Source organism: Calypte anna, chromosome 8 (genome assembly GCF_003957555.1).
Source record: "Calypte anna isolate BGI_N300 chromosome 8, bCalAnn1_v1.p, whole genome shotgun sequence".
Classification (NCBI taxonomy): domain Eukaryota; kingdom Metazoa; phylum Chordata; class Aves; order Apodiformes; family Trochilidae; genus Calypte; species Calypte anna.
The window spans coordinates 4,754,516-4,779,198 of NC_044254.1; the positions used below are offsets into that span (position 1 = coordinate 4,754,516).

Sequence of the window (24,683 nt, forward strand, 5' to 3'; positions counted from 1 at the left end):
TGAGGCTGGAGCAACCCAGCCTAGTGGGAGATGTCCCTGACCATGGCAGGAATATTTGGCCAGGTGATCTAAAAGTCCCTTCCAACCCAAACCATTTTATGATTCTAAGATGCTGTTACCATCACATTGTCCCACATGGAGGTAGCCTGGGTGTGAAGAACCCCTCACATCCACTCACAAGAGGTCTGTCCCATCACAGTCCCACTCTTTTTAAGCCACATATATTGAAGCAGCCTCATAACTCACAAGAGGTCTGTCCCATCACAGTCCCACTCTTTTTAAGCCACATATATTGAAGCAGCCTATTCCCAGCCCCTTCCTAAAGCCTGCACTGTTCCTGGGGCACTCCTCTCCTTCATTCCCAGCCTTTGCTTCCCCAGCAGCCCACCCTGATCCCTATTTACCCCACCAAGCCCCTATAATGCTACTTTAGCCCTACTCTAAGCATGATACTAAGACATCTATATCAGCCTTTCTATTTGCTGTGCTCAGTCACGTGCATACAGACAGTTTCATCCTGGTATTTCCTTTTTCATCCTTTTCCTGACCACACTGCTTATTTTTTTTCCTGCCATTTATTGGAGTTTCTTCTGTCCACCTGTGGATGTGTGGCATCTCCTTGCTTTGATAACAAGCTGGCATGATCTAGTTTTTATGAAGGGATCCCCCCTCTATACATCAAGTCCAACTGGTTCTGTTGATCCCCACCTCCTCAGAGGATGAGAGCACTTTTCCCCAAAAGGCACCAAGCTGGTGAGCCTGTCTCCACCAGCTGCCTCCTCAGTTCAGTTCAGCCCAAATTCCCCCAAACATTTGCATTTTTGCCCCTGCTTCCAGGGTTTAAAGTACCATCTGCACAAGCTCAAGAAGAAGGGGAGACAAATTGTCCTTCAAATGCTCAAATGCCTGTGAAATAAATAGAAAAGCTAACAATAACAACAACAAAAAAAAATAATATTAAGGGTGAAAAAAGGAAAAAAAATGGAAAAAAAGAAGAACGCAGGAGATTGCAGCAGCCCCAGAGATAACCCTGGGACAATTTCTATCACCAAAAGTCCATTTTCAGCCAGAGATGGGACTTTTTATTCTTAATCGTTTTCCCAAGAGAAAACCAGGAGGCCACAATAACCTGACCCACCAAAGGGCAAAGCAATTGCAAACCCTTTTCTCTCTTGGCTGGCTGCCAAATCAAACTCTGCTGAGATACAAGGTGTTGAGGGGGGGGGAAATAATAGACTGCAAGAGTAGTGTTTCTCCTGAAGGGAAACCAGAGTGAAGGATAGGAGGGGAAATGGGAAGAGAAACTTGTCCTGGCTTCAGGATGAACTTGTGCACGGAGCCATTCCTGACTAACCAGCCGTGGCTGCCCTGGGGAAACTGGTATTAAAAAAAAAACAAAACAACAACCCTCCCATTTTTGTCATCACCAGAGGCTCCAGTCCTGATAAATAATGAGTCAGAAAATTTGTGAGCACTGTCACGTAATGGAAATCAAGGAGAGCAGTGAAGCCTTGAAGAGGAACTGTAATAGGTTTCACATGCTGTCATTCAGGAGGTTTGTCCCACAGCTCCATGTAGGGCTATCCAGGAAGCTTAGGAGTAGTTTGCACAAGGATTTCACAGGATCAGGGCATTTGCTGGTCATTTTTGAACAGAGCTGCTTGGTGGAGGAGGAAAATAAGACAGGCTGGAAAAGAGAATGCTCTGGGGAAACATTACAGCACCTTCCAGTTTAATTCATCAGCCTGGAAGTATGGCAGGATGGTACAAAGCTAGGAAGGGGCATATGGTGATTGCTCAAGGAGCTGCCCGTCCCAAGTTTGCCCAGATAGTGTCAGCATTTTTACTTTATATAAAAAATAGAATAATAACCAACCTTTTTTGAGGCATTGTGTGTTTGTTTTGATGATGCTGTGTGCTCAGCCTCACCTCATGTAAACCCAGCCACCCAGGCATGTAGTTGAAGGGAAGATCTTACCTGTGCACCACACACTCTGGGACATCTCTCTGTTTTCCCATCCTTTGCACCTGGACATAACCTCAGGGCATTTCTGAAATAACCAGAGAGAGAGAAAATGAAATAGGAAATTAAATCTCTATTATTCAAGAGAAGAAATGGGGTTATTTTGGCTTTTGTAGGTGCCTGAGTGCTGGTGTATGCAGCTCAAGCTTCTTGAGAAACTGCACCCTGTGGGAAAATCCTACAGCAGGTAATAGCAGTGCAGCTAACAGGGTTACCCTGAAACCTGCAGGACTTAATAGCTGAGGATGCCTTTTCTAATGGTGTTTTTAACCACTTGGTGCAGTTTTTTACAGCAGAGATAATTATTCTTGCCCTTTCATAGCACATGATCCACAAAATGAGGGAAGAAAGCCATTTTCTATTAAGCTCTGTATTGTTTTCAAGAGGGTAAAAAAAGCCAGTAAATCCAACTAAAGGTACATTTCCCTAAAGCTACAGTTTCTTCTTATTTCTTAGTTTCAATCTTGCATTTGGACTCTCCACTTCTGGCATTTGGGGTTGTTTAGTCTGGAATAAGATTTAACCAAGGAGTGGGAACAAGACCCATAAGACCCAGCTTTGGGTCAGTTCAGTAAAAGCTGGCATGAAACGTGGGTGAGTTTCCTCATGCCAACAAGAACCAAACTACTGACCTGAAGCTGGAGGAGTGTGAGCACAGCAGAGCTGCTGGGTTCATGTCAGGTGAATGGCTCCTGTCAGCATCATCACTTTTTACTCCAGCAGTTTGGGCTTCCCCAACTGGTAAAGACATTTTTAAACTCAGCACAACTTCCCCCTGTTCCCACTTTGCTCTGGTGAGACCCCCCCTGCAGTTTTGTGTCCAGTTCTGGGTCCCCAACACAGAAAGGACATGGAGGGGTTGGAGGGAGTTCAGGGGAAGATATGAAGATGCTCAGAGGGTTGGAGCATCTCTGCTATGGACACAGTTGGGGTTGTTCAGCCTGGAAGAGAAGGCTCTGGGGAGACCTTAGAGCAACTTCCAGTACCTGAGGGGGATACAGGAAAGCTGGGGAAGGACATTTTACAAGGGCATGGAGGGATAGGATGAAGGAGAATAGTTTCAAACTGAAAGAGGGGAGATTGAGATTAGATATTAGGAAGAAATTGTTCCCTGTGGGTTAACATGAGACATGTTAAAAGTGTTAAAAGCCAGGCTGGATGAGGCTTGAAGCAAACTGATCTAATGGGAAGTGTCTATGCCCATGTCTTAAAGTTGATCTTTAAGGTCCCTTCTCAACCATACCAGGCTGAGATTCTGGGATTTTCTACTGGAAAGTGCCCAGTGAGAGCACAAGTGAGTCTGCTGCAGGATGGATAGATGGATCCACTATGGGTTCACTTAAGTGATGGTAACAACACTGAAGCATTTCCAGAGTCAAGTAACCAGTCATCATCTCTCCTGTGTCTCTGAAGCCTGCACACATCACACAGCCATAAATCAATTCCCAGGCTATTTTGGAATTGGATTTGTAACACTGAAGCCTCAGTTCACACGTACTTGAGTGCTCCATAGGAATTCAAAGGTCGTTGAAGTGCTTTTCAAAATATATTCCTTAAGCTCTTCAGAAAAGTAGGTGCTCCAGTGGGGGCTCTCTAGGGCTGATTATCACACAGTAGAAGCATTAACCCCTGGCAAAAATGCAAAGTGTGACACCCAGGAAGGGAAAACAAGTTGTTGAGTGACTGGTTTTAAGTTAAGACAGGGAGAGAAAGAATTGCAACTCGGGGTGAGGGGGGAAGCTCCCTCTCTGAGTGTCCAGCAGCTTCTCCCCACCCAGCTGCACCAAATCCTGCTGGAATGGGGCCCTCTTCCAGCTCTAACCACTTCCCAGGGAGATGATCCAGGCTAAACCCCCCAGGAAAGCTCCTTACTTTCTGCAGAAGGGGGATGCAGCTAATAACTCACTTTCCAATTACTGCCCTCCAACTCTGCAAATGTTTTTGGCTCTTTCCTGCCTCCCCATGGTGATGGCCCTGCTGCCCAAGTGATCTCATTTTTCAGTTCAGTGAGCCCTGCTCCATTGGCCACAGTGTGGTACTTCCCATTATTTATCTGTCTGTTTGATCCAAAGTGAAGGAGGGAGGCAAAAGCAGGAAAGAAAAGTGTGTTTCAACAGTCTGTGGTGAATTTTGGCTTAGAAGTAATGAGTCTGAGAATGAGGAGGTTCTGAAGCAGCCTTTATGATACACTGGGGACCATAGAATCATAGAATTGGCTGGGTTGGAAGGGACCTCAGAGATCAACCTGTCCTCAACCTGAAGATGAATTTTGACCAGTTCCTAAAAAAATGTTATATTGCATCACTGTCAGTCACAACTCTGCTTTACCTTGAGTCTTACATCTCCATGCAGTTCTCCAGCACAAAAAAAAAAAGGTCTTAACATTTAATTTAACTGCTCACTTGTGAACTGCCAGACCCCAACCCTTACAATACTAGTGGGAGAACTAAAATGAGCAGCAAAACCAAGCTCCAGCTTCAAAAACATCCCGAAGTAGCAGGATTGCTTCCAAGCTCCCACGCCCTGCACTGGCTCCAGGCTCAGTGAAATTATGTGATGCATTTATATCCCCTCCTTAATGAGCTACTTATCTGTTATAGGGCAATAAAACCCCAACCTGACTCAGATCTTCAGCTGGTGAAAGCTGCTGGTGACTACAACTATTTTCCCTTCCAAGCAATTTTGGTTTTCTTACAATAAAAGCACTGCTGCTCTTCCCAGGTCTTACACAGGGATGTAAAACAAGGACAAAAAATGAGGTTTTTCTCATCCACCTTCATTAATATGGTAGCCAAGGTTCTTCCTCCAAAGCCCAGCAGAAGTAAATCTATTTTTAACCAAATGGCTCCTGTAGAAATATTCAAAGCCTGCCATAAAAATGATTAAAGAACAGTATCTCTGGCATGCCTTGATTAAAGACATTTTACATCCCTCCAGTGGCAGGGGGTAGGGGCTCTGTGCAGGCACCCAGCTGGCTCAGATATGTCCATGGCAGCTGTCCCAGCAGGACAGGATGACCACAGGGAACCTGAGATTTTGACTGCACATCTCAGCATGACTGATTGTAGAGAAGACCCATCCTAAAATACCAGAACAGTTCTGTCCTACTCCTCTGAGCCACTCTGGTTACCTGGGTCTGGAAAGGCTCTTGGAGATTTGGATAGCTGGAGCCACTATGGCCTCCCATGCTCAGAGGGTGGTCATGGTGCTCCTCTGCCTTCCCCTATCTCCCCTCACCCTTCTTCAGGAGCCAAAAAATAAGCCCCTAAATCACCAGGTCCTATATGGAGCAGCTGAGGGAACTGGGGGTGTTTAAGCTGGAGAAACAGAGGATGAGGGGAGACCTTCTCACTCTATCTACCTGAAAGGAGGTTGGAAAGAGGGGGGGGGAAATCTCTTCTACCAAGTTACAAACAATAACAGCAGAGCAAATGGCCTCAGGTTGTGCCAGGGGAGGTTTAGATTGGATATTAGAAACAATTTCTTCACCCAAAGGGCTGTCAAGCATCCAGGATGTGACAAACCCAGCCCAGCTCCCTGGGTCAGGAAAAAAGTTATTACTGCAGACTTGATTTACATTATTTATCAAATGAAGTCTCTGCAGCAGGTCTACCATTCATTTCTCTGCTCGCTCACGTTCTCTTTGCCTGTCTTGCTAATGGAAGATGATGGAAAACATTTGCAGGTTCCCTGCAATCACTGGTTCAAGGCTGTAATGTCCCCTCCCAAGGAGCCCCTGCAGATCCCCAAAATGGACCTGGGGCAACCTTTGCCTGAGGAAAACCACCCTCTTAGTTCCACCCTAGCAGCTTTTCTCCAGCCAAAAATCTGTTGCACAAGTGTCTGCTGCTGCTCTGAATATTACAAAGGGAAATTACAAGGGGGAGGCAAGTAAAAAATGTCACTCATTGGGACTTCACAGTGTGATCCCTGCTGGTACCTGCCAGGTTGCATATGTGTGTAAATCAGCTGTATCATAAAGCTTACTTTGAGCTATATATTTTTTCTAAAAAGAGAAAAATAAGAATTTTCCTGTAGGAGCACTATAAAGTAGGTAGGGGAAAGCCATAGAGTGCCCAGCCTCACGAGCACAATAATGCTGCTTCACCTTCATGCTATAAAAATATACATGTGGGTGAAAATGAATGCAAAATTGCACCAGAGGAGTATTTCTTGACTTCAGGTCAGGGTGTATATGACCAAGTAAACCACAAATCAAGCTAAAAAAAGTGCTAATTTGACTTCAGCAGGTGGCTGCACTCTTACTGTTAGCAAACTGAATTCCTGTGTGTCTCCCATCAGGGTTCCCAGGGGACAAAGTTGCAATTCCCTAATTATGGTTTTAAAAAAGGCTGTGATAATAGCAGGGATTTTCCTTTCCGGGTCTGCAGTGCTGTTACCAGTTTCATGGTCACACTGGTGGCAAGAGATAACTACATGGGGCAATGGAGGTCCAGTTTTTTCAATGTGACTTTGCACCTCCCATTGCAAGCTCCCTCCTCTCCATCCAGCCATGTGCTTGATCAGTGTTGGGAGTAAGGAGTGATGAAGCCTCCTAAAATGGGCAATTTGCATCTGCTTTGGTTAAGCCCCAGAGGAGGCCTGGCTTGACTTGTAGATTCTGATGCAACATGACATGCAAGCATCAGCTACACAAGCACAAGGACTTGCTGCTGCCACCCAAGCTGTGTACTGGGAGCAAACAGGGAGAAAAAAACCTGTTATGTCCATAGCCAAGAGTGATCCTAATCCCACTGTTCATGGGCTACAGGTATGCAGCATAATTAAACTGGGTGAATTACCTGTGGAATCTCTCATGCTTGGTTTTCTCCATGCTGGAGGAACACCACTGGGTCCTGCCTTATTCTGATGTCCACAACTCTCTGATCATGCATGGATGGCCAGAAAAAGAGATGCTGCTGAGGGGATGGTGCAAGAGGATGGCAAAGTAGTAGCTGTTGGAGAGAGAGAAGAGAGGTTTAACCATCCAGGGTGGAAGCACCTCTGCAGCACTGTGTGAGAGGGGTCTACACCGTGCCTGCATTCAGCTGGGTCTTACATTACTCTCCAAAATTAATTACCAGTGCCCCCGCTGAAGATAAAACTGAAAACATATTTATTTTTGTGCTTACCTTCCAGTTGCCATGTAATTAAATACTACCATGTAATTAAAGAGGATTTAGAAGGTGTTTACGACCTGCAATGCTCCATAATTACAGTTAATTCCTCCTTTACAGCTCCTGAGCTTCTCCAGGAGAGCTTGGGGGGGCTGGAGGGGCCATCACAGGGCTCAGAATGCTCAGCATGAAGTTTTAGCTTGGAAAGGCAGCACCTCAGAAAGGTCTGGCCCCATCCCAAAAGTTTTCTTTAGAAATACAGGCTCTACCTCCCCAGGCATGGAGCAGGAACAATGTGCTCAGGATCTTTCTTCTAGTCAAACATGAGCAGGGTTGAACAGCAGGAGCCATCCCCAGCTCTCCTGGGGAAAAGGGATTTAATGCCTGGAAATGCAGCACAGCAATATCATAAACAGAAGCACAGAATTTTCATGGTTGGAAAAGACTTCTAAGATGACTTTATCCAACCATCAACATCCTTCCCCTAAGTTAATTAAACAGGAAGTTTAATTCCCTGCCCTTAGCACTGACTCCTCCCACACCTCCTCAGCATCTGCATCCCTCAGACGAGCTGCCCCTGGCCCCAGTGCAGTCTGGGCTCGTGGCCAGCTCTAGGAAGCTCATTTCCTAGGAAACTTCTCCATTTTCTTGGAAGCCAATTTCCTTCTCAAACATGCTTGTACTGGAGCTGTTTACCTCTGCCAGTCTATGTTTTGGAGCTTTCCTGCACAGGGAGAACGTGGAGCTGCTGGAGCGAGTCCAGAGAAGGTGACAAAGATGCTCAGAGGGCTGTAGCACCTCTTCTGTGAGGACAGAATGAGAAAGCTGGGGTTTTTCAGTTTGGGAAAAACCTGAGGAGACCTTATAGTGGCCTTTCAGTACCTGAAGGGACTACAGGAAAGCTGGGAGGGATTTTTGATAGTGGCGTGGACTGATAGGACACCAGGTAATGGTTTTAAAATGGAAGAGGGGAGATTTAGGTTAGACATTAGGAAGAAATTATTTAGTGTGGGGGTGGAAGAGGTTGCCCAGGGATGTTGTGGATGCCTCATCCCTGGAAATGCTCAAGGCCAGGTTGGGTGGGGCTTGGAGCAACTTGTTCTGGTGGGAGGTGTCCCTGTCCATGCAGGGGGGTTGGAACTGGATGATCTTTAAGGTCCCTTCCAACCCAAACTATTCTAAGATTCTATGAAATCTTCTGCAACATCCAGGCCATGGAGTGGGGAATTATTTCACAGCTGAGCATGAATAAATTTATGGTGCAGAGTGGTGGATGTGGTGCCCTTTCACAGGCAGGGAATCCTGAGGGACAGCAGCAGGGCAGCCAAGGCCATCTCCAGCAGACATCAAGTTGTAGCTTTTGAAGGGCCAGGCTGCCAAATGCCTGCCACAACTCATATCCCAGGTCCAGCCTCATAGCAAGGTGTAGAAGAGCTCAATTTTAGCAGCCAGAGACTTCTACGAGGAGCTGGGAGTTCAAGCACCAGAGTGTCACACCTGGACCCAGAAGGGAGCAGGTCCTGTAGGACACAGGACACCTTTGGTCTTTACATTGCTGTCAGAGGCTGGAAGAGAGCACTTGGCATGGTTCACTGGGGGCTTTGCACATCCCTGCATCATTCACTGGGTTCTAGGAAGAGCTGAGCCACCAGGGAATGGATGATGTTGAAGAGTTTGGCGGCCAGTTGGCAGTGGCCAAGTATCTTTGTCCCTCTATGTCCCTCTAGGAGCCAGTCACAGCAAGGAGGTCACTGCCTGAGCCCACTGCTAACAACTTGCATGAAGAAATTAGGTACCCATCTTGGCTTTGGTTATAAAGTTAGGTGCCCACCTTTGCAAGGCAGTCACAGAAGTGAATTCTGCACTGAGCAAGAGCTTTCGTGGTGGGTGGTTGAACTGAGTTGTTGTGAAGGGAGAGCTGATAATGTACCTGCTGCTGCCTGGAGATAGTTGGAAATGAAGACAGTCGACACCACAATTTGCTCAGGAAAATGCTTGGATGGGCTTGGATTAGAGCTGGCACCCATGCAAAAATGAGACTTGGCAGTGGAGCTGGCAGGAGGCAGCAGCTGAATGTGAAGTCAGATGTGCTGGATTCAGATGGGAAATTTAATGGGAAAATTAAGGAAGATCCCCTGAAAAAACCTTGTGCTAAGCTGCTGCCTGTTTTCCTGTGGGAGCCTATAGGGGTATTGATATATGCCATGGCAATTCAATAAAAGAATATGTAATAAAAGCAAGATATACTGTAGGCTGCAATCACAGAGGCGTGCATGAATCATTAAGCCAGCAGAATTTGTGGTCAGCTGGGGGAACTATAGATTTCTTCCTCCACATATAGTTGGAGAACACTGATGAGAGCATCAAAGCTTTCCATCCGTAAATACACCATTAGTTGGGCAAAAAATGGTCCCTCTCTGAGGGCTGCTTGGTGGTGGCATGAAATGTCTTAGTTGGGTTGCTCTGGCATTGATGTTGGTCCTCAGCTCCAGACTGCAGGGTCTGGCCCCAGTGTTATGGGGGATATGCTGCTTCACTCCTCTAAGCTTTCCATTTCCTTTAATTCCAATTTCCTTCAATTCCTTTAATTTGGAGGGGAGACAAGCATTGCCATTAGGCAGAGGGGGGCAGAAGGAGCTGATCATGTAGAGGACTGCGTTGGCTGGCACAGAGTGAGGATTTTCACTCTGCCATGAAGCCCAGGGAACTAAAGAAACTGAAAACTTCTTAGACAAAATGCACATTCTTAGGTTAGTTAGAATCCGTGGGATGGAACCAGACATGCTGCATCTCTGCATCTGCTCAGGAGGACCCTCCTTCTGCAAATCAGCCTTGTGACACCCATTTCTTTGTGCAGTTCCATGCTGCTGAGGAGCTGGCCCAATTATTTCCATGAATTTTTACTTAGAGTCCGATGACTTCCAAGTGCTTTCTGGCAAGATGGGCAAATCACAAGAGTTTCTCACCAGATAATGAAGCAAAGCAAAAATGAGATGTGCACCTTCCATGCACACATCCTCACCTGCCACGTTTGGAAGACAACTCCAATCCAATCCAATCCCAACACTAATATATGGCAGCTCTAAATGAGTTGCTCTAAACCAGCAAATGCTGCAGCCTCTCATGAGAGATCTAAAACACCAAATAGGGTTGAGCTTCAGAGCTTTTAGTCACCATAGAGTGAAAAGTATATGTCTGGGAAGCCAACCCTGGACACCATGGAGCTGAATTTCATAGAATCATAGAATCAGTTTGGTTGGAAAAGACTTTTAGCATCATCAAGTCCAACTGTTCACTCAGCACTGCCAAGGCCACCACTAAACCACATCCTCAGCACCACATCTACACAACTTTTAAATTCCTCCAGGGATGGTGACTCCACTTCTGCCCTAGGCAGCTTGTCCCAGGGTCTGATAACACTTTGAAGAAGGGTAATAAAAATTGTTCCTAATATCAAACCTAAACCTCTGGAACAACTTAAGGCTGTTCCCTTCTGTAGGAGCCCAGCGAGCTTGCATGGTGCAGGCATCATCTGCACTGAGCACCTGGGTATCTCCAGGGTGCATTTGGGAGCTTTGAAAACCATCCAGATGGAGTTCTGGGGGTTTTTTTGGCTTATGGGAAAGCTCCAACACACTTTTTGACATAAAATCCCAAATAATATACTCAGAGGCTTTCTGCCTGCTTCACGCTCCACCGTGCACTGAGCTCACCCCCATCATTAGCAACAACCAGGAGCAAATCCATCACAGCAGCCCAGCTCCTGCCAGCTGAGCTCTGGCCAGGAACACATCACAGCTCCAATCAGCCAGTCCCCAAAACACTTGGGGGCCAGTGGCCATCAGCTAATACTTGCCTGCTCCTGCTGTAAGGCACCATGCAGCCAGCTCAGTTTCTTGATGGTTTGTTGGTGAGCATTAAGGATATGTCCTGGTCCCAAACTGCAGATAAATCTGGTTTCTCCAGTTTGCCATCTGTACCAAAAAGCAGGGCTTGTGGTTTTATATGGAAATGAGAATGCAATAAATGCACATAAATATGAATATATGCACATATACATCTATGTGCTCTGGGTAGATTTAAGAGTTTCTCAACCAGAACAAAGCGTTCACTTCACAGATTTAGCAATTAAAAAATCCAAAACAAACAAAAAAACCCCATTTAAATACACAATATCTGTCTGGAGAAAGAAATGTTTTAATTTTTCAAGCATCTTTCCAGGCAGCACTGGAGTTTTGGGTTTTTTTAAATGAAAGCAATTCCATGAAATTGGCACCAAAAATTAAAAAACTTGTTGGAGCATTCAAATATTAAGTTATCCAAATATTAACTGCTGGCATCACCCCTGTCATGCACAGTGACATCCCTATGACCCCCCCTCCCATAGCTGCAGCCCTCAGGGCACAATTTGCATTTGCTACAACCCTAAAAAAGAGGGTGCAGGGAGGACCCAGCACTGCATTTCAGGGTGATGCTGCCCCCCAGAAATCCCTGCCACACTCTTAAGGGTGTCCTCATCCCAGATACCCCAAGCATCACCACCAGCAGGTTCCTTTCTGCATTCCCAGCAATCACAGAAACACAGCCCATCAGCAAAATGTAAAAATAGCCCCAAAAAAGGATATAATTAGGGTGGTTGCACTGTGGATTTGATTGGGTTTTACTATTTCTTCTTTTGCTGGCCCACAAGTCACAAGTTCTGGATGGAGCAAGGCTGTTTGGAAGGAAAAGAGAGCACTTTGCTGTGGTACATGTTCAGCAAAAGAACTCCAGTATTTTTCTCAGCTTTTTATTGTGGGGTTTTTATTGAGCACCACACAGATATTGCAGCAGATTGATTCTTTCACAGCTCCCCAAGGTCAAAACACTTCGGAGCCAAGAGCTCAGTGCCTGCCAAACTTCATAATTAACTTTAATAACTCTTTAATTTGAACTTTAATTCAAATACTCGTGTTCCTGGGGGACTGTAGTGAGGGGAAATAAAAAAATAAAAATAAATAATATTAAAAAAAAAAAAAACACAAAAAACCACAAAAAACCAACCCAAGAAACAACAAAGCATAGCAAAGAAACCAGCTCAGGTAAAATAACACAGCAGCTTGTGTCATGCCAGAGGCAGCTGGAGATAAACTGCCCAGTCCCAAGTGGGAGCAGATGGAAAAGCATTGCCCCAGCCTGGTGGAAAATGAAGGAGAAGACATCACTGTTGGATGCCAGGAAAACCCCCAGGCACAAAGCTGCCTTTGCTGCCCCAGCCAGGAGGTTTTTCAAGGCAAGCCCTGGGGACAGGGCAGGACCTAAGCCAGCAGGAGCAACAACAAGCTTGGAGTTTTCAAAGATTAACAGACTGGTTTGAGTTGGATAACTTAAATCATGTCCAGTTCCACCCACCCTGCATAGGCACAGACACCTTCAACCAGACCAGGTTGCTCCAAGCCCTGAACACTGCCAGTGATGAGGCAGCCAGAATCTCCCTGGGCACCCTGTCTCACCACCCTCATAGTGAAGAATTTCATGCCTATATCTAACCTTTTATCTGAAGTTGGTGGCAGCAAAGGAGAAAGAAAGGAAAAAAAAAAAACAAAAAAAAACTATAAAGCACCCTGGATAAATTTGCCCTCAGACAGCTAATCTGATGTATGAAACAGCCACAGAAATCTGCTCATTTTTCCTTGTACAAGGAGAAGCAAAAAGAAAACTTAGTCCTGAAACTGCTCACCCAGACGATGATTTCTACTGGTTCTGGTTCTGCTTGTGGCCAGTGTTAACTGGGCTGGGAAGCTCTGGGAAAGAAGGAGGATGAGGAACCAGGAACTGTTAATGCAGCTTCTCATCCCCAGTCAACAAACCTCGAGGTGTCAGCCAATGCAGACAGTGCTGCCAAAGAAATCACTGTGTTAACCCATTCTGCCTGAGCTCAGAGGGATGAGATCCTTCAGAAAAAGCAAATCATGGGCAGGAGGAGCAGGAGACAGAGCAGGGAAAGGGAGATGCCAAACCCTGGGAACACATCCACAGGTTTGGCAGGGCTTCTGAGCTCCAGAATGAAGAAGGATTTATGGCTCAAATGGGCTGGAAACACCAAGGGGCAGCCCCCTGCTCTGCAGTACCCCATAGATTCAGCCTGGTTTGAGTCAGGGACAGGCTGATGTTTCACTGCTTCCCAGCAAAGAGGTGGCAATAAGCTCAGCCCATATCCCAGTCAAGGCAGGAATACTTTTTTTCATTCCAGGATCCTGTTTATAATAATATTTATTAATAAGAATAATAATCTCCCTTAGCACCCCTGCCCAAGGCCACTGTTTTGAGTGGGGCTGGAGGAGGATGCCATGACTTGCTACTCAGAAATGAGAGCTGGGCAGCATCCCACCAGCACCTACCATGACAAATACACTGAAAGAGAGATTCAGATCAATGAGCCTGGCAGGTTCTACCAGCAAACAAATTACTTTCTGTCTAGGGGTTACAGAGTTGTTAACTACCCAACCTGCTGGCCACCAGGACAGAGCAATCTCCATTGTACATCTTCTTCCCCTGTTTTATTCACCAACCCATCTCCAGCTCCCTCATCCACATGTCACTGTCGCCCATGTGTTAACCACAGAATCAGTCAGGTTGGAAAGGAGCTCTGAGATCAGCAAGTCCAACCCTTGATCCACTACCACCTTACCAGCCCATGGCACTGAGTGCCACATCAGTCTCATCCTAAAAACCTCCAGGGATGGAGAATCCACCCCCTCCCTAGGCAGCCCATTCCAATGCCTGAGCACCCTCTCTCTAAAGAATTTCTTCCTAATATCCAACCTAAACCTCCCCTGGCAGAGTTTAAGCCCATGCCCTCTTGTCTTACTGATATCTGCCTGGGAGCAGAGCCCGACGCCCCCCCTGGCTCCAACCTCCTTTCAGAGAGTTGTAGAGAGTGATGAGGTCTCCCCTGAGCCTCCTCTTATCCAGCCTCCTCAGCTTTGGTTCATTTGGACTCCTCCTGCCACACTGATATGGCACTGAAAGCAGAGCCCAGTCAGGGTGTTTCTGCTGAAAACAGAAGTATTCAGGGCTTTTTTAGTTCTACTTGAACTGTTTCCTTTAAAAAAACCAGAAAAGCTACATGAATCTGCCTTCGTTGCAGTTCAAAAGCTATGGCAGGGTCTCCCCATCAGCTCTGGGCTCCAATCAGGGTTGATTTAGGGTCCAGCAAAGGCGTCAGGACTGTGTCTGGGTCAAGTCCCATCCCTGTGGATGACTTTGTGCAGAAGGACTTGCCTCTCAATGCTGAGCACAGCTTCAGGCCTAACACCTTCTTCTTTTTCACTTGTGTTCCCAGGTCCTTCCCGTGCTTGGCTGACCAAGGCTGGCTTAGAAGGCTCTTCCCTCGCCTAAGAAAATGGGGACTGACAGTGAAAACATGGTCCTGAGGAACGTGCTCATCAGCTTCAATTTGCTCCTGCTGGGTACTGTCCTCAAACCTTTTGAGTGCCATCTGGAGGTGACGACAGAGCCGGGCAAGAGGCTGGCTGTGGATGAGGAGGGTGGACTCACCAACTGCAGCCCACCCGTCAAAGAGCAGCCCATGGTCTTCCACCACATCTACAACATCAACATCCCCCTGGAGAGCTGCTGCTCATCCATGTTCAAGCCTTCATCCGAGGAGGTGAGCCCAGAAGAGGAGCGGCTGGCGGAGTACGAGGAGCAAACTTCCAACGGGGAGAGCCAGGTCACCTTCACCCACAGGATAAACCTCCCCAAGCAGGCCTGCAAGTGCTCCACCTCCCTGCCATCCCTGCAGGAGCTGCTCAGCAGGATTGAGATGCTGGAAAGGGAAGTCTCCTTGCTCCGGGACCAATGCAGCTCCAATTGCTGCCAAGAAAATGCAGCCACAGGTAGTAATACCATCCTGCTAGCTCTTCCTGGGGACTGAGGGCTTAAGGAAAAGGCAGGAGGAATAAACACAAATAAATAAGTGATAAAGGAGAACATATGTTCAACCATGGTGTGGATGGGGCTTTAGGGAAAAGCCTGGTTTAGGTCCCCCAGGGTAGGGAAGGATTTGGTTTCTTGAGCCTCAGAGCTAAATCCCAGTTACAGATAAAGTCACCACAGGTGAGAGGTGAACAGGATCATCCCCCAGCCCCACACCCCAAATGATGCTCTCACTGCTTGTGAGAGGTGTACCTGCCGCTCTCCTGAGCTGTCCCTGGGCTGAAGGCAGCACCAAGAGTGCCAGCAATAAACCCTTTAATCTTTTCCATAGGAGTGGATGAACGGGAGAAGCCAGGGTTTAAAAAAAAAAATAAGTTCTGTTGCAGAAACTTCCATGTTTCTGTACATGAAAGATGGAAACAAAACCTGTAACAAAGGCACGGAATCATCAGCAGGAAACTCCAGGAGAAAAGGAGGCAAAGGGGAGACCCTCTCACCCTCTACACCCTCTCACCCTCTACCTGAAAGGAGGTTGGAGTAAGAGAGGGGTGGTCTCTTCTCCCAAGTAAGAAGTGATGGAACACAAGGAAATGGCCTTAAGGTGTATCAGGGAAGGTTCAGATTGGATATTAGGAAAATGTTCCTTCACCCAAAGGGTTGTCAGGCTCTGGAAAAGGGCAGTGGTAAAATCACTATCCTTGGACAGATTTCAAAACTGGGTAGGTGTGGCGGTGGCCTTGGCAGTGCTGTGTTAATGGTTAGACTTGATGATGCTAAATGTCATTTTCAACCAAAACAATTCCATGATTCATCAGAATAACAGCACATATGGTTTGTGAATCTCCAAGAACCCTTTTTAGGGTTACCCCACCAAAGACAGCTTCTCTCTTCACCATGTCTATTCCTCAGAGCCAGGGAAGAAACACCCAGTTGTGTGGAATGAGATGGGCTGGGAAAGTTTTGAGCCAGAGGCTGCATTTTGATAGCCCAGGAGCCAACACAACCATGGCTTACCTTATGCTTTGTGGAGGTCAGTCAGAGGGGCTGTCCTGAAGGAAGGGGGACTCTGGTTTGCAGGTCAAGAACAACAACAAGGAAAAAACATTCAAAGCAACCCAGCAACCCTTTTTCCCACAGTGCCTGCTGCCTTTGTCTAGTCAGACTCTTTGTCCGAGTCTGATTTTTCAGGTGATGCTGAGGATGTACTCAAATGAAATGACTCAGGGCAACAGAGATAGATCTTGGGTGTATGGGTCAGGAAGGGAGAAACCAGCAGAAAGATGAGCTGGGGAGTGTGGGTTGGAGGATTTCAGAGTATTTCCAGCCACGGGCTCATCCTACATCCCCCCTCCCCATGCACCCCATGCAACAGCTGTCAGCGGTGTTAGAAAAAGACAAACCAGAAAACACCCAGAGGTGCCTCCCAGCATCATGCACAAAGCAAGGGGGGACTGCAGTGGGAAAAGCCTGTTTTAAAGGAATTCATTTGAAACTCTGATGGGCCTATTTGGGTTACTTGCAGCATAGGCAGATGGTTTCATGAAACATTCATTGCTCGGAGGAGACTCCACTCCAAGCACAAATTCATGATGAGCTAAATCTGGAGTAATTTAACTTATTTTTACCAGAGCTGCTCCCAGTTCACTGCTCTGCAAAGGCAATCAGGATCCCTAACCCTCCACCTGAGGCATTTCCTCCAGGAAAGCTGCTGTCCCCAAGCATGCTTCCAAGCCCATTCATGGCTGTGCAGAGCACTTGATCAGGGAAGGCTTTTCCCAGTAAGACATCCAGGGAGGTTGCCTGTGGCTTAGTGCTGAGCTGAAGGGAAACAAAAGGGAGCACCTGCACTCCAATAAGGCTGATGGAACCTTTAGCCATGGAGGTCAGCACTGCTGAGGGGGCAGACAAACCTGGGAACCCATCCAGGACCCACCACAAGCATATATCATAGAATAATTTTAGCTGGAAAAGACCTTTAAGATCCTCAAGTCCAATCATTAACCTAACCCTAGCAATTTCAGTGCTAAACCAATGTCTCCCAGCACCACATCTGCATGGCTTTTAAACACTTGCAGGGATGGTGACTCAACCACTTCCCTGGGCAGCCTGTTCCACTGTTTGATGACCCTTTCAGTGACAAAATCTCTCCTAATATCACCAGTTCTGCCCCAGTGTTTGATGACCCTTTCAGTGAAGAAGTCTCTCCTAATATCACCATGCCATGGGTGGTCCCTGCAGAACCATGGCCTACGTGCCTCACAGCACATCCATGGGATGAGCTGGGGGCCAGCACTGCCCTTTTTCCACCCCCCCCATCAGGCTCTGACCCCGGGTCCCCCATCCTTGCAGGACAGCTGGATTTCACCCCGCAGTGCAGCGGCCACGGGAACTTCAGCCTGGAATCCTGCAGCTGTGTCTGCACCAAGGGCTGGGAGGGCAGCAACTGCTCCGAGCCCAGCTGCCCTCAGGGCTGCTCCAGCCGGGGTGTCTGCTTGGAGGGACAGTGCATCTGTGACAATGACTACGGGGGGGACGACTGCTCCCAGCTCCGCTGCCCCGCTGGCTGCGGCTCCCACGGACTCTGCGTGGATGGGGAGTGCATCTGCGAGGAGGGGTTTGCTGGGGAGGATTGCTCCCAGCTGAGGTGCCCTAATGATTGCTTGGGGAAAGGCCAGTGCCTCAATGGCACCTGCATCTGCCAGGAGGGCTACGCCGGGGAGGACTGTGGATGGTTACACTGCCCCAACGCCTGCAGCGGCCACGGGGTCTGCCGGGACGGCCTCTGCGTCTGCGAGGAAGGCTACGAAGGGCAGGACTGCTCGGCAGGTAGTGGGGGGCATGCATGGGGAGAGACAGATCCTAAATGGATGAGTAAGGGCTGCAAGGTGCCCAGAGCCCTGTAGGAGCACCATAAATCCTGGGAGAGACCGATGCCTGGCACGCATGTCAACGCTGAACCTGCTTAGGCTTGTGCTCGGACTGCCCCCCTGTTGTCCCCTCTCCTCAGAGGTGCCACAGGCAAAAGTTTGGGAGATCAGCAAAAAGCCCGTGAGGTTTGTCCCAGCATGGGTGATAAACCTCTGGGGCAGCAGCAGCTACAGCCAGGCTCTCCTGAGAGTTGCCATGGCATTTACTACAAGTGCAGATCATACATCACCCCCAGCCCATGCCCGTGTCCCACCAGCAATCCCCCACGCCCCTTCCCACGGCCAGGTGGGAGGATAAGCCACACACACACCTTGACTCTCTCCTTATCCTCTCTCCATTGTTGTCAGGCAATGGAATAGTCTGCCCAGGACAGTGGTGGAGTCACCATCCCTGGAAGCATTTAAAAGGCATTTGGACCTGGTCCTTAAGGACATGGTTTAGCAGTTGACTGTGGTGTTAGTCAAAGGTTGGACTGGATGATCTTGGGTGGGTTTCTTCCAACCTGTGATTCCTTCTGTGATTCTTACCTCTGCCCTTCCCAACAGTGGCTCCTCCTGCAAACCTGCGGGTGACAGGGATCAGTGACAGCTCCATCGAGCTGACGTGGGACAGCCCTGGGACAGCCACCGAGTACCTTGTGTCATACCAGCCCGTGGAGCCAGGGGGCACCCAGCTCCAGCAGCGGGTGCCTGGGGACTGGAGCAGCATCACCATCATGGAGCTGGAGCCAGGGGTTGCCTACAACATCAGCATCTACGCAATCATCAGCGACGTCTTGAGCATCCCTGTTACCTCCAAAGTGATAACAAGCAAGTATCTGACTGCACTTGTCACTTGGTACCTGAATAACCAGAGGTGATGCTCAGACTGGCTCACATTTTCCATAAAAACTTGCTAGCAATAGAAAATTGAGCCTCCAAGATAAAAGAAAAAAAAAAAAGGGATATTATTATTCCCATTTATACCAATATGGAGTTACAGAAGGCAGGGAAATGTGTCCCAGACTCAGCCTGGATGAAAATCCAAATAACTAAAAATCAAAGAAACTTCCAGTGTTTGATTGAAGCCACCAGATCATCATAGCAACATAGAATCATTCTGGTTGGGAAAGACCTTTAAGATCACGAAGCCCAACCATTAACTTAGCACACTGCCAGTAATTTACTTCTTTTTTTCCATACACAGAAAACAGAGCTGTGCTCTGTCACAGGTTCTCCTCTCATTCCCCAGTGGGTTAACCATGATGAATCCCCACAATGTGGGCAGTAGCACAGCAAGTGGGGGCACTGCTCTGCATCAAGAGATGAACAGAGAAAAACAAAAACAGGAGTGTCATGATATAATGACAACCTCCAGAAAGAGTCCTCAGAAACTACAGATTCAGAGGGCAAAGGGGGAAGTGTGAACTACCCAGACACCTCTTTTGCAGTCCCCTCACTCACTCGTTTTGCATGGAAATGCAGTGGGATGCTCCTGAATCCAGCAGCCCAAGCATTTCTTCCTTCTCCCTCCAACACACTGTATCTCTCTTCCAGACCTTGCCATGCCACAAGGGCTGAAGTTCAAGACCATCACAGAGACAACAGTGGAAGTGGAATGGGAGCCCTTCTCTTTCCCCTTTGATGGCTGGGAGATCAGCTTCATCCCTAAGGTACAGCCACATGCAAGGCATCACAGGTACACCCTGAAAACACTGAGCAAGAACGTTCCAAATTAGCTTCTAACTACCCAAAAAAAAAACCAAGCCCAGTTTGCAATTTGTGTCCTTGATGCCAGACAACCATCTCAACCTCAATTTGCCAGCTTGGCAAATTTCCCCATTCTTTTTTGCTGTCTTGACACACATGTCCTCTAAGAAATTTCTCAATAAAATCAAGACATGAGCATATAAATAAATAAATCTTCTAACCTTGCTGCCTCCTGCTGTCACCCCCCTCTTTTTCCCTTCTATCTCCTTTGCTGTGACCCTTTCTTCTCCTCTTTCTTGCTCCTTCCCTCTGCACCCAAAGCACCCTGGAGCCTGCTGAGCATTCCCTGGCTCTCAGACAACAACCTTCATCACACCTGAGTCACACACACAGCTAATTCCTGCCACAGATTTTTTAGTCACAGTGATGAACAGGTAGAATCTGTGCCAGAAAAAATGAAAGGATGAAAATGTTGCCCTAAATATCACGTATTTCCTGCGTGCAGCAAGAAAAAAAAATTGTACAGAAAGTATTTCATCTATATTCATAATTTCTACCCCATTTAGCCATAAGTACAGCTTCAATTGTATATGGAGCCTCTTTACAAGAGCATTCAGGCCTCAGCAGTAAAAGAAATGCTGATTAAGGGCTCAGTCATGCTGGTTTTGCTCATATAAATCCTTCACTGGAGCTGAAGGCAGTTTTGGGCAGCAGAGAACTGAGGAACTTGGCCCCAAATTATTAGATGCTCTTAACTGTAAAAACATCATTATACAGCATGAAGCAAGGGCCTTATTGATTTAAGTAACTCATTCCCTCATTTCCAAAAAGGCTGGAAGGATCTGGGTGTAATTTTGGGTACATCAACACACAAATTGTGGTGGAAATAGAAGCTCAGGTACTGCAGGTGTAAGCCCTAGGGTAATAAAAGGATATTAAAGGATATAAAAGGTGGAACAATAAGGTAAAGTCAGGGAAGAACTTTGGTCTAAGGGCAAAAACCCAGCTATCTTTTGAACATTTCACTGGTGCTCAGGGCTAAGTGCAGCAGCATCCCCCAGAAGAAGATGAACAGGGATATATCCATTTTAGGATAAGGAATTGCTGGGAGAGCAGCAAATCAGAGCATCACAGAATGATTTGAATTGTAAGGGACCTTAAAGATCATCTAGTGCCAACCCCCTCTCATGAGCAAGGACATCTCCCACTAGATGAGGTTGTTCCAAGCCCCATCCAACCTGGCCTTGAACACTTTCAGGGAAGGCATCTCCACAACTTCATCTCCCAGTGGGATCATCATCTCAAGCCATCCCATAACATACAAACTCTTGGTCTCCCTTCCCTTTCCATTTTTAAGATTAAAACTTAAAACCACACAGAAACCTTTTGGGATTTAAAGGAAAAGAGGATGACTGCTCCTGGATGCAGGATTTTGGGGCAGGGAAGAAATGGAGCTCACCAGGATTTGAAGTTCTCATACCCATCCATCAAGTGCACAGTCCTGCTTCGTGAAGACACAGTTGTGCTCCTGCCTGTCAGATTCTAAAATCAGATTCTCTTTGAGTATTTATCATCAGCTTTTCTCCTAAAATAAGGCAGAGGGTGCTGTCTCCTTCACTGCCTGGAAGCTACGCTTGCTTGTGCAAATGCTAAACCATGGCCACACCCCAAGTAAACCCAAAACCTAATCCCAAGAGCTAGAAAAAAACCCAAGACAAAACAGAAATAAAACAGCAGCATTACAAATAACCTCTTGGAGCAAAACAGAGCTTGCTTTACCTTTCTGGAAAGAGGGTGAGAGGATGTCCAGCTGGTCCTCAGTGTCCCCACAAAGCCATCCTCCTCCTATGGCCCCTGTGATGCTCTCACCCCTTCAAAAGCCAGGCCAGGAGGATGGGTGAGGGGGGAAGATGAAGCAAAGATAGATTTAGAAAAAAAAAAATGAGGAAAGGCAAGCTGGCAATTCATGAATAAAATGGAAGATTTCCTGTTTAATGAAAAAGAGATGAATATGATTTGAGAGCTTTGTGCAAAGATTTGTTCAGCATGTTATTAGCAGAGACAGTGGCAAGAGAAGATCCTTTGTCCAAACACTGGCAGGAAAGGTGACATTTGTTGGTGCTTAAAGACTTACAGTTTTTTCAGAGCAAAACTACAAAGTATAATGAGTTTAATAAAGATACTTACAAAGCAGGGGATGCCAAAATAAAGACCTTGTATTTCCATGTAAGGAACTGCCTTTATGTGAACAACAGAAAGCACCTGAATACGGGGGGAAAGGAGTCCAGTCCAGGCTTTGGAGAACAGCTGACACCCAGATACAGGAATTTGGGGATGGAAAAGGGGTTGGGGAAGAAGGGACAGGGGGAGGGTTTTGCAGCCTGAGAACATGGCTGCTTCACCCTCCATAGGTAACATCACCCTGGGTTTCTGCATCTACACAGTGGGACAGGGCCAGGCAAGGACAGGGTGGCAGGGGAAGGGGGCAAGATGAGGTGCACCTCTGCTGCATGTATCATTCCCCAACCCCCCCACAAACCACTTTGTTTGTTTCTTTCTTTCTTTAATGATTATTTCTGCTCCCTGGCAGAATAACGAGGGCGGCGTGATAGCCCAGCTCCCCAGCACTGTCACCACCTTCAACCAGACGGGGCTGAAGCCTGGGGAGGAGTACATCGTCACCGTGGTGGCCCTAAAGGAACAAGCCAGGAGCCCTCCCACCTCTGACAGTGTCTCAACCCGTGAGTGAGCACCCATCCTGTGCAGCACCCAGGGCTTGGTCCCCCCAGATGAGGTCCCACATCAGTGAGAGCAGCCCAGCACTGCACGGGCAGGGAGGAAACTGCCCAAGCTACAGGTGCATCACAAGAACAGCTTCTCTTCAGGTGATATTTTGTCTCCCTCCCAAATGGCTACCAGCACAGAAACCATGGCAAGGTTAATGGGGTTGGGAGCAAAGGCTCAGCTCTGCTTTTATTACAGAGCTGGATAAAATTCCTTTTCTCTAATAATCTCATCTTTCAGAGGCTGAACACCCTCAAGAAACATCCCTATAAAACGCATCATTGACTGATATGTAACAGATTACAACTCAACACAAGCTTTTGTGACACTAAATGCCCTTAGCTCCCACCAGCCAGGCAAATCAGGGAGCCAGGACCAGCAGCACATCCTCTCTGAACCAGTTTATTCAGCAGCTCCCAGGTCCACCCCGTAGGCTAGAGGAAATTCCACCACATCTGCTCACCAAAGGAGAGGTGGTGATGGACAGAGCTGAGGCTTCCCATGACAGACCTGCTGCAACCTTCCTTGGCAGATATCTACAATCTCCATTCAAGTTGTTGCAAATGGAAACATTTAAATAGCTGCTGGAGGGTTGTAAGGAGGTTGATGGTCTCCCCGGGCTGCTAATTTGAAGGAAGAGTCCCTCCACCAGCAGCAGTTCACTGCAGGTCTGAGCTTCCTTGGCCCAATCCTCTCCTCCTGCTTCACCTCCCCATGCTCAGCTTGATGTGGCTTAACAGAGACATGTCCTGGTCAATCCCAAATCCCAATACCTTCTTCTAGGACATTAGCAAAAAAAAAAAAAATAAAAAAAAATAAAGAGAGGCTGGCACTTCTAACCCAGTGGCTGACTTAGGCCAGGGAAGGCAGAGGGAGCAGTGGAGTCTCAGTACTCTGACCCATGGAGGTGTCCCCATCCTGGTGTGTCTGCCCTCCTCTGGGGCACTCATTGCTTTCCAGCACCACCTGGGTGAGTGGACAACTTGAAGTGGTTGGAGATTCAGGGTTTGGATGGTCTTGGCTGAGCTGTACACCCAGCTCCTACTTAAACCCCCTCCTTCCCAGCTGTCCTCCCTTCTCTGCTGGTGTTTGGCTCTCAGAGTTCACACCACTGTCCCAACCCCACCCATCTGCTCTAACTCTTCCTGGTCCTTCCTGCCCCTGCCCATACATGTCTCCCCCAGGACTTCCCACCCTGAGGTGTAGCATTCAGCACATCCTTATTCTATAGAGTCATTTTTAATACATACAAGCTTACCTGTATGTAGCACAGCCTGAATTCCAAGACCCAGTTTGCTGGGTCTTGTGACCATGGAATTCATGAAAGGGGCTGCCCAGCAGGCTCCAGTCATCAGTGCTGCCATGGCCCAGAAGTGTTATCCAGGTTTGTCACATCCGGCTGTCCATGTAGCCATTAGGTCCTGCTGGACCCAAAGCATTCATCACCCACGCTTGAGCCCATGATTTCTAGAGGCCGGATACTGTGGGATGAGGAGAAGGAAAGAGCCCAAACATCTGCAAAAGAAAGCAGAAATACTTCAAATAGTCTCCTAGTAGCTCCCTAGTTTAGTTAAAATCTTATTATTTGAAGGGGTTTGGTGGACTCCAACCATAGCCCCACCCTCAGCAGGCTATAAAGACTCACAGGAGCAGTTGCGTTTCTCCTCTGTTAAGGGTTAAGTCATCAACAGCTTCACAAGCTGATCCCTCAGCTTAACAACAAACCAGGAGCCAGCACAGAAACAGAACATTTCTAGAGACATCCCACACCTGTACCAGTCCTTAGCCTCATGTTATTTAACACATTGTCAGCGCCTTTCAAAAGACATAACATCATTGCTAATAAATTTTGCCAGTGATTGAAAGGGTCAGAAAACTGAGTGGAAGAAGCTCATCGATATGTGAACAGCTGAAAGAGCTGAGCACACAGGGAGATTATTTTTGAAGGCGTTCTGAAGTATGAGAAATTATCTAGGAACAAAGAAGGCAGACCACAGTTAGATGTTGGAGGGATGTTTTGTCCTGGGAGATGCCACCTGTCAAAGCCAGAGAGGAATGGTTACCCAAAACCATCTCTGGAGGACATGAATTGCATGACAGCTGTAATGGGCATTGACAGGGGAGCTGCTGAGTCAGGGTCTGATGTCCAAACCTCTGGAGAGGCATCAGTAGAGAGTGTTCAGGACAGAGTCAGGAGATCGGGACAAGGGACTGGGAACCCCC

At 47.4% G+C, this 24,683-nt stretch overlaps 1 protein-coding gene across 1 annotated transcript in view; it reads left to right on the plus strand.

The window, feature by feature from the left end:
- The first annotated feature begins 14,524 nt into the window (after positions 1 to 14,524).
- TNR (tenascin R) overlaps positions 14,525 to 24,683 on the plus strand; it is a 30,267-nt gene continuing 20,108 nt past the window's right edge. Inside the window, exons 1-5 of the mRNA XM_030455269.1 lie at positions 14,525 to 15,020; positions 17,410 to 17,886; positions 18,534 to 18,797; positions 19,524 to 19,639; positions 22,267 to 22,417. Of these exons, the coding sequence (XP_030311129.1) occupies positions 14,525 to 15,020; positions 17,410 to 17,886; positions 18,534 to 18,797; positions 19,524 to 19,639; positions 22,267 to 22,417 (1,504 nt within the window). The remainder of the gene's footprint in view (positions 15,021 to 17,409; positions 17,887 to 18,533; positions 18,798 to 19,523; positions 19,640 to 22,266; positions 22,418 to 24,683) is intronic.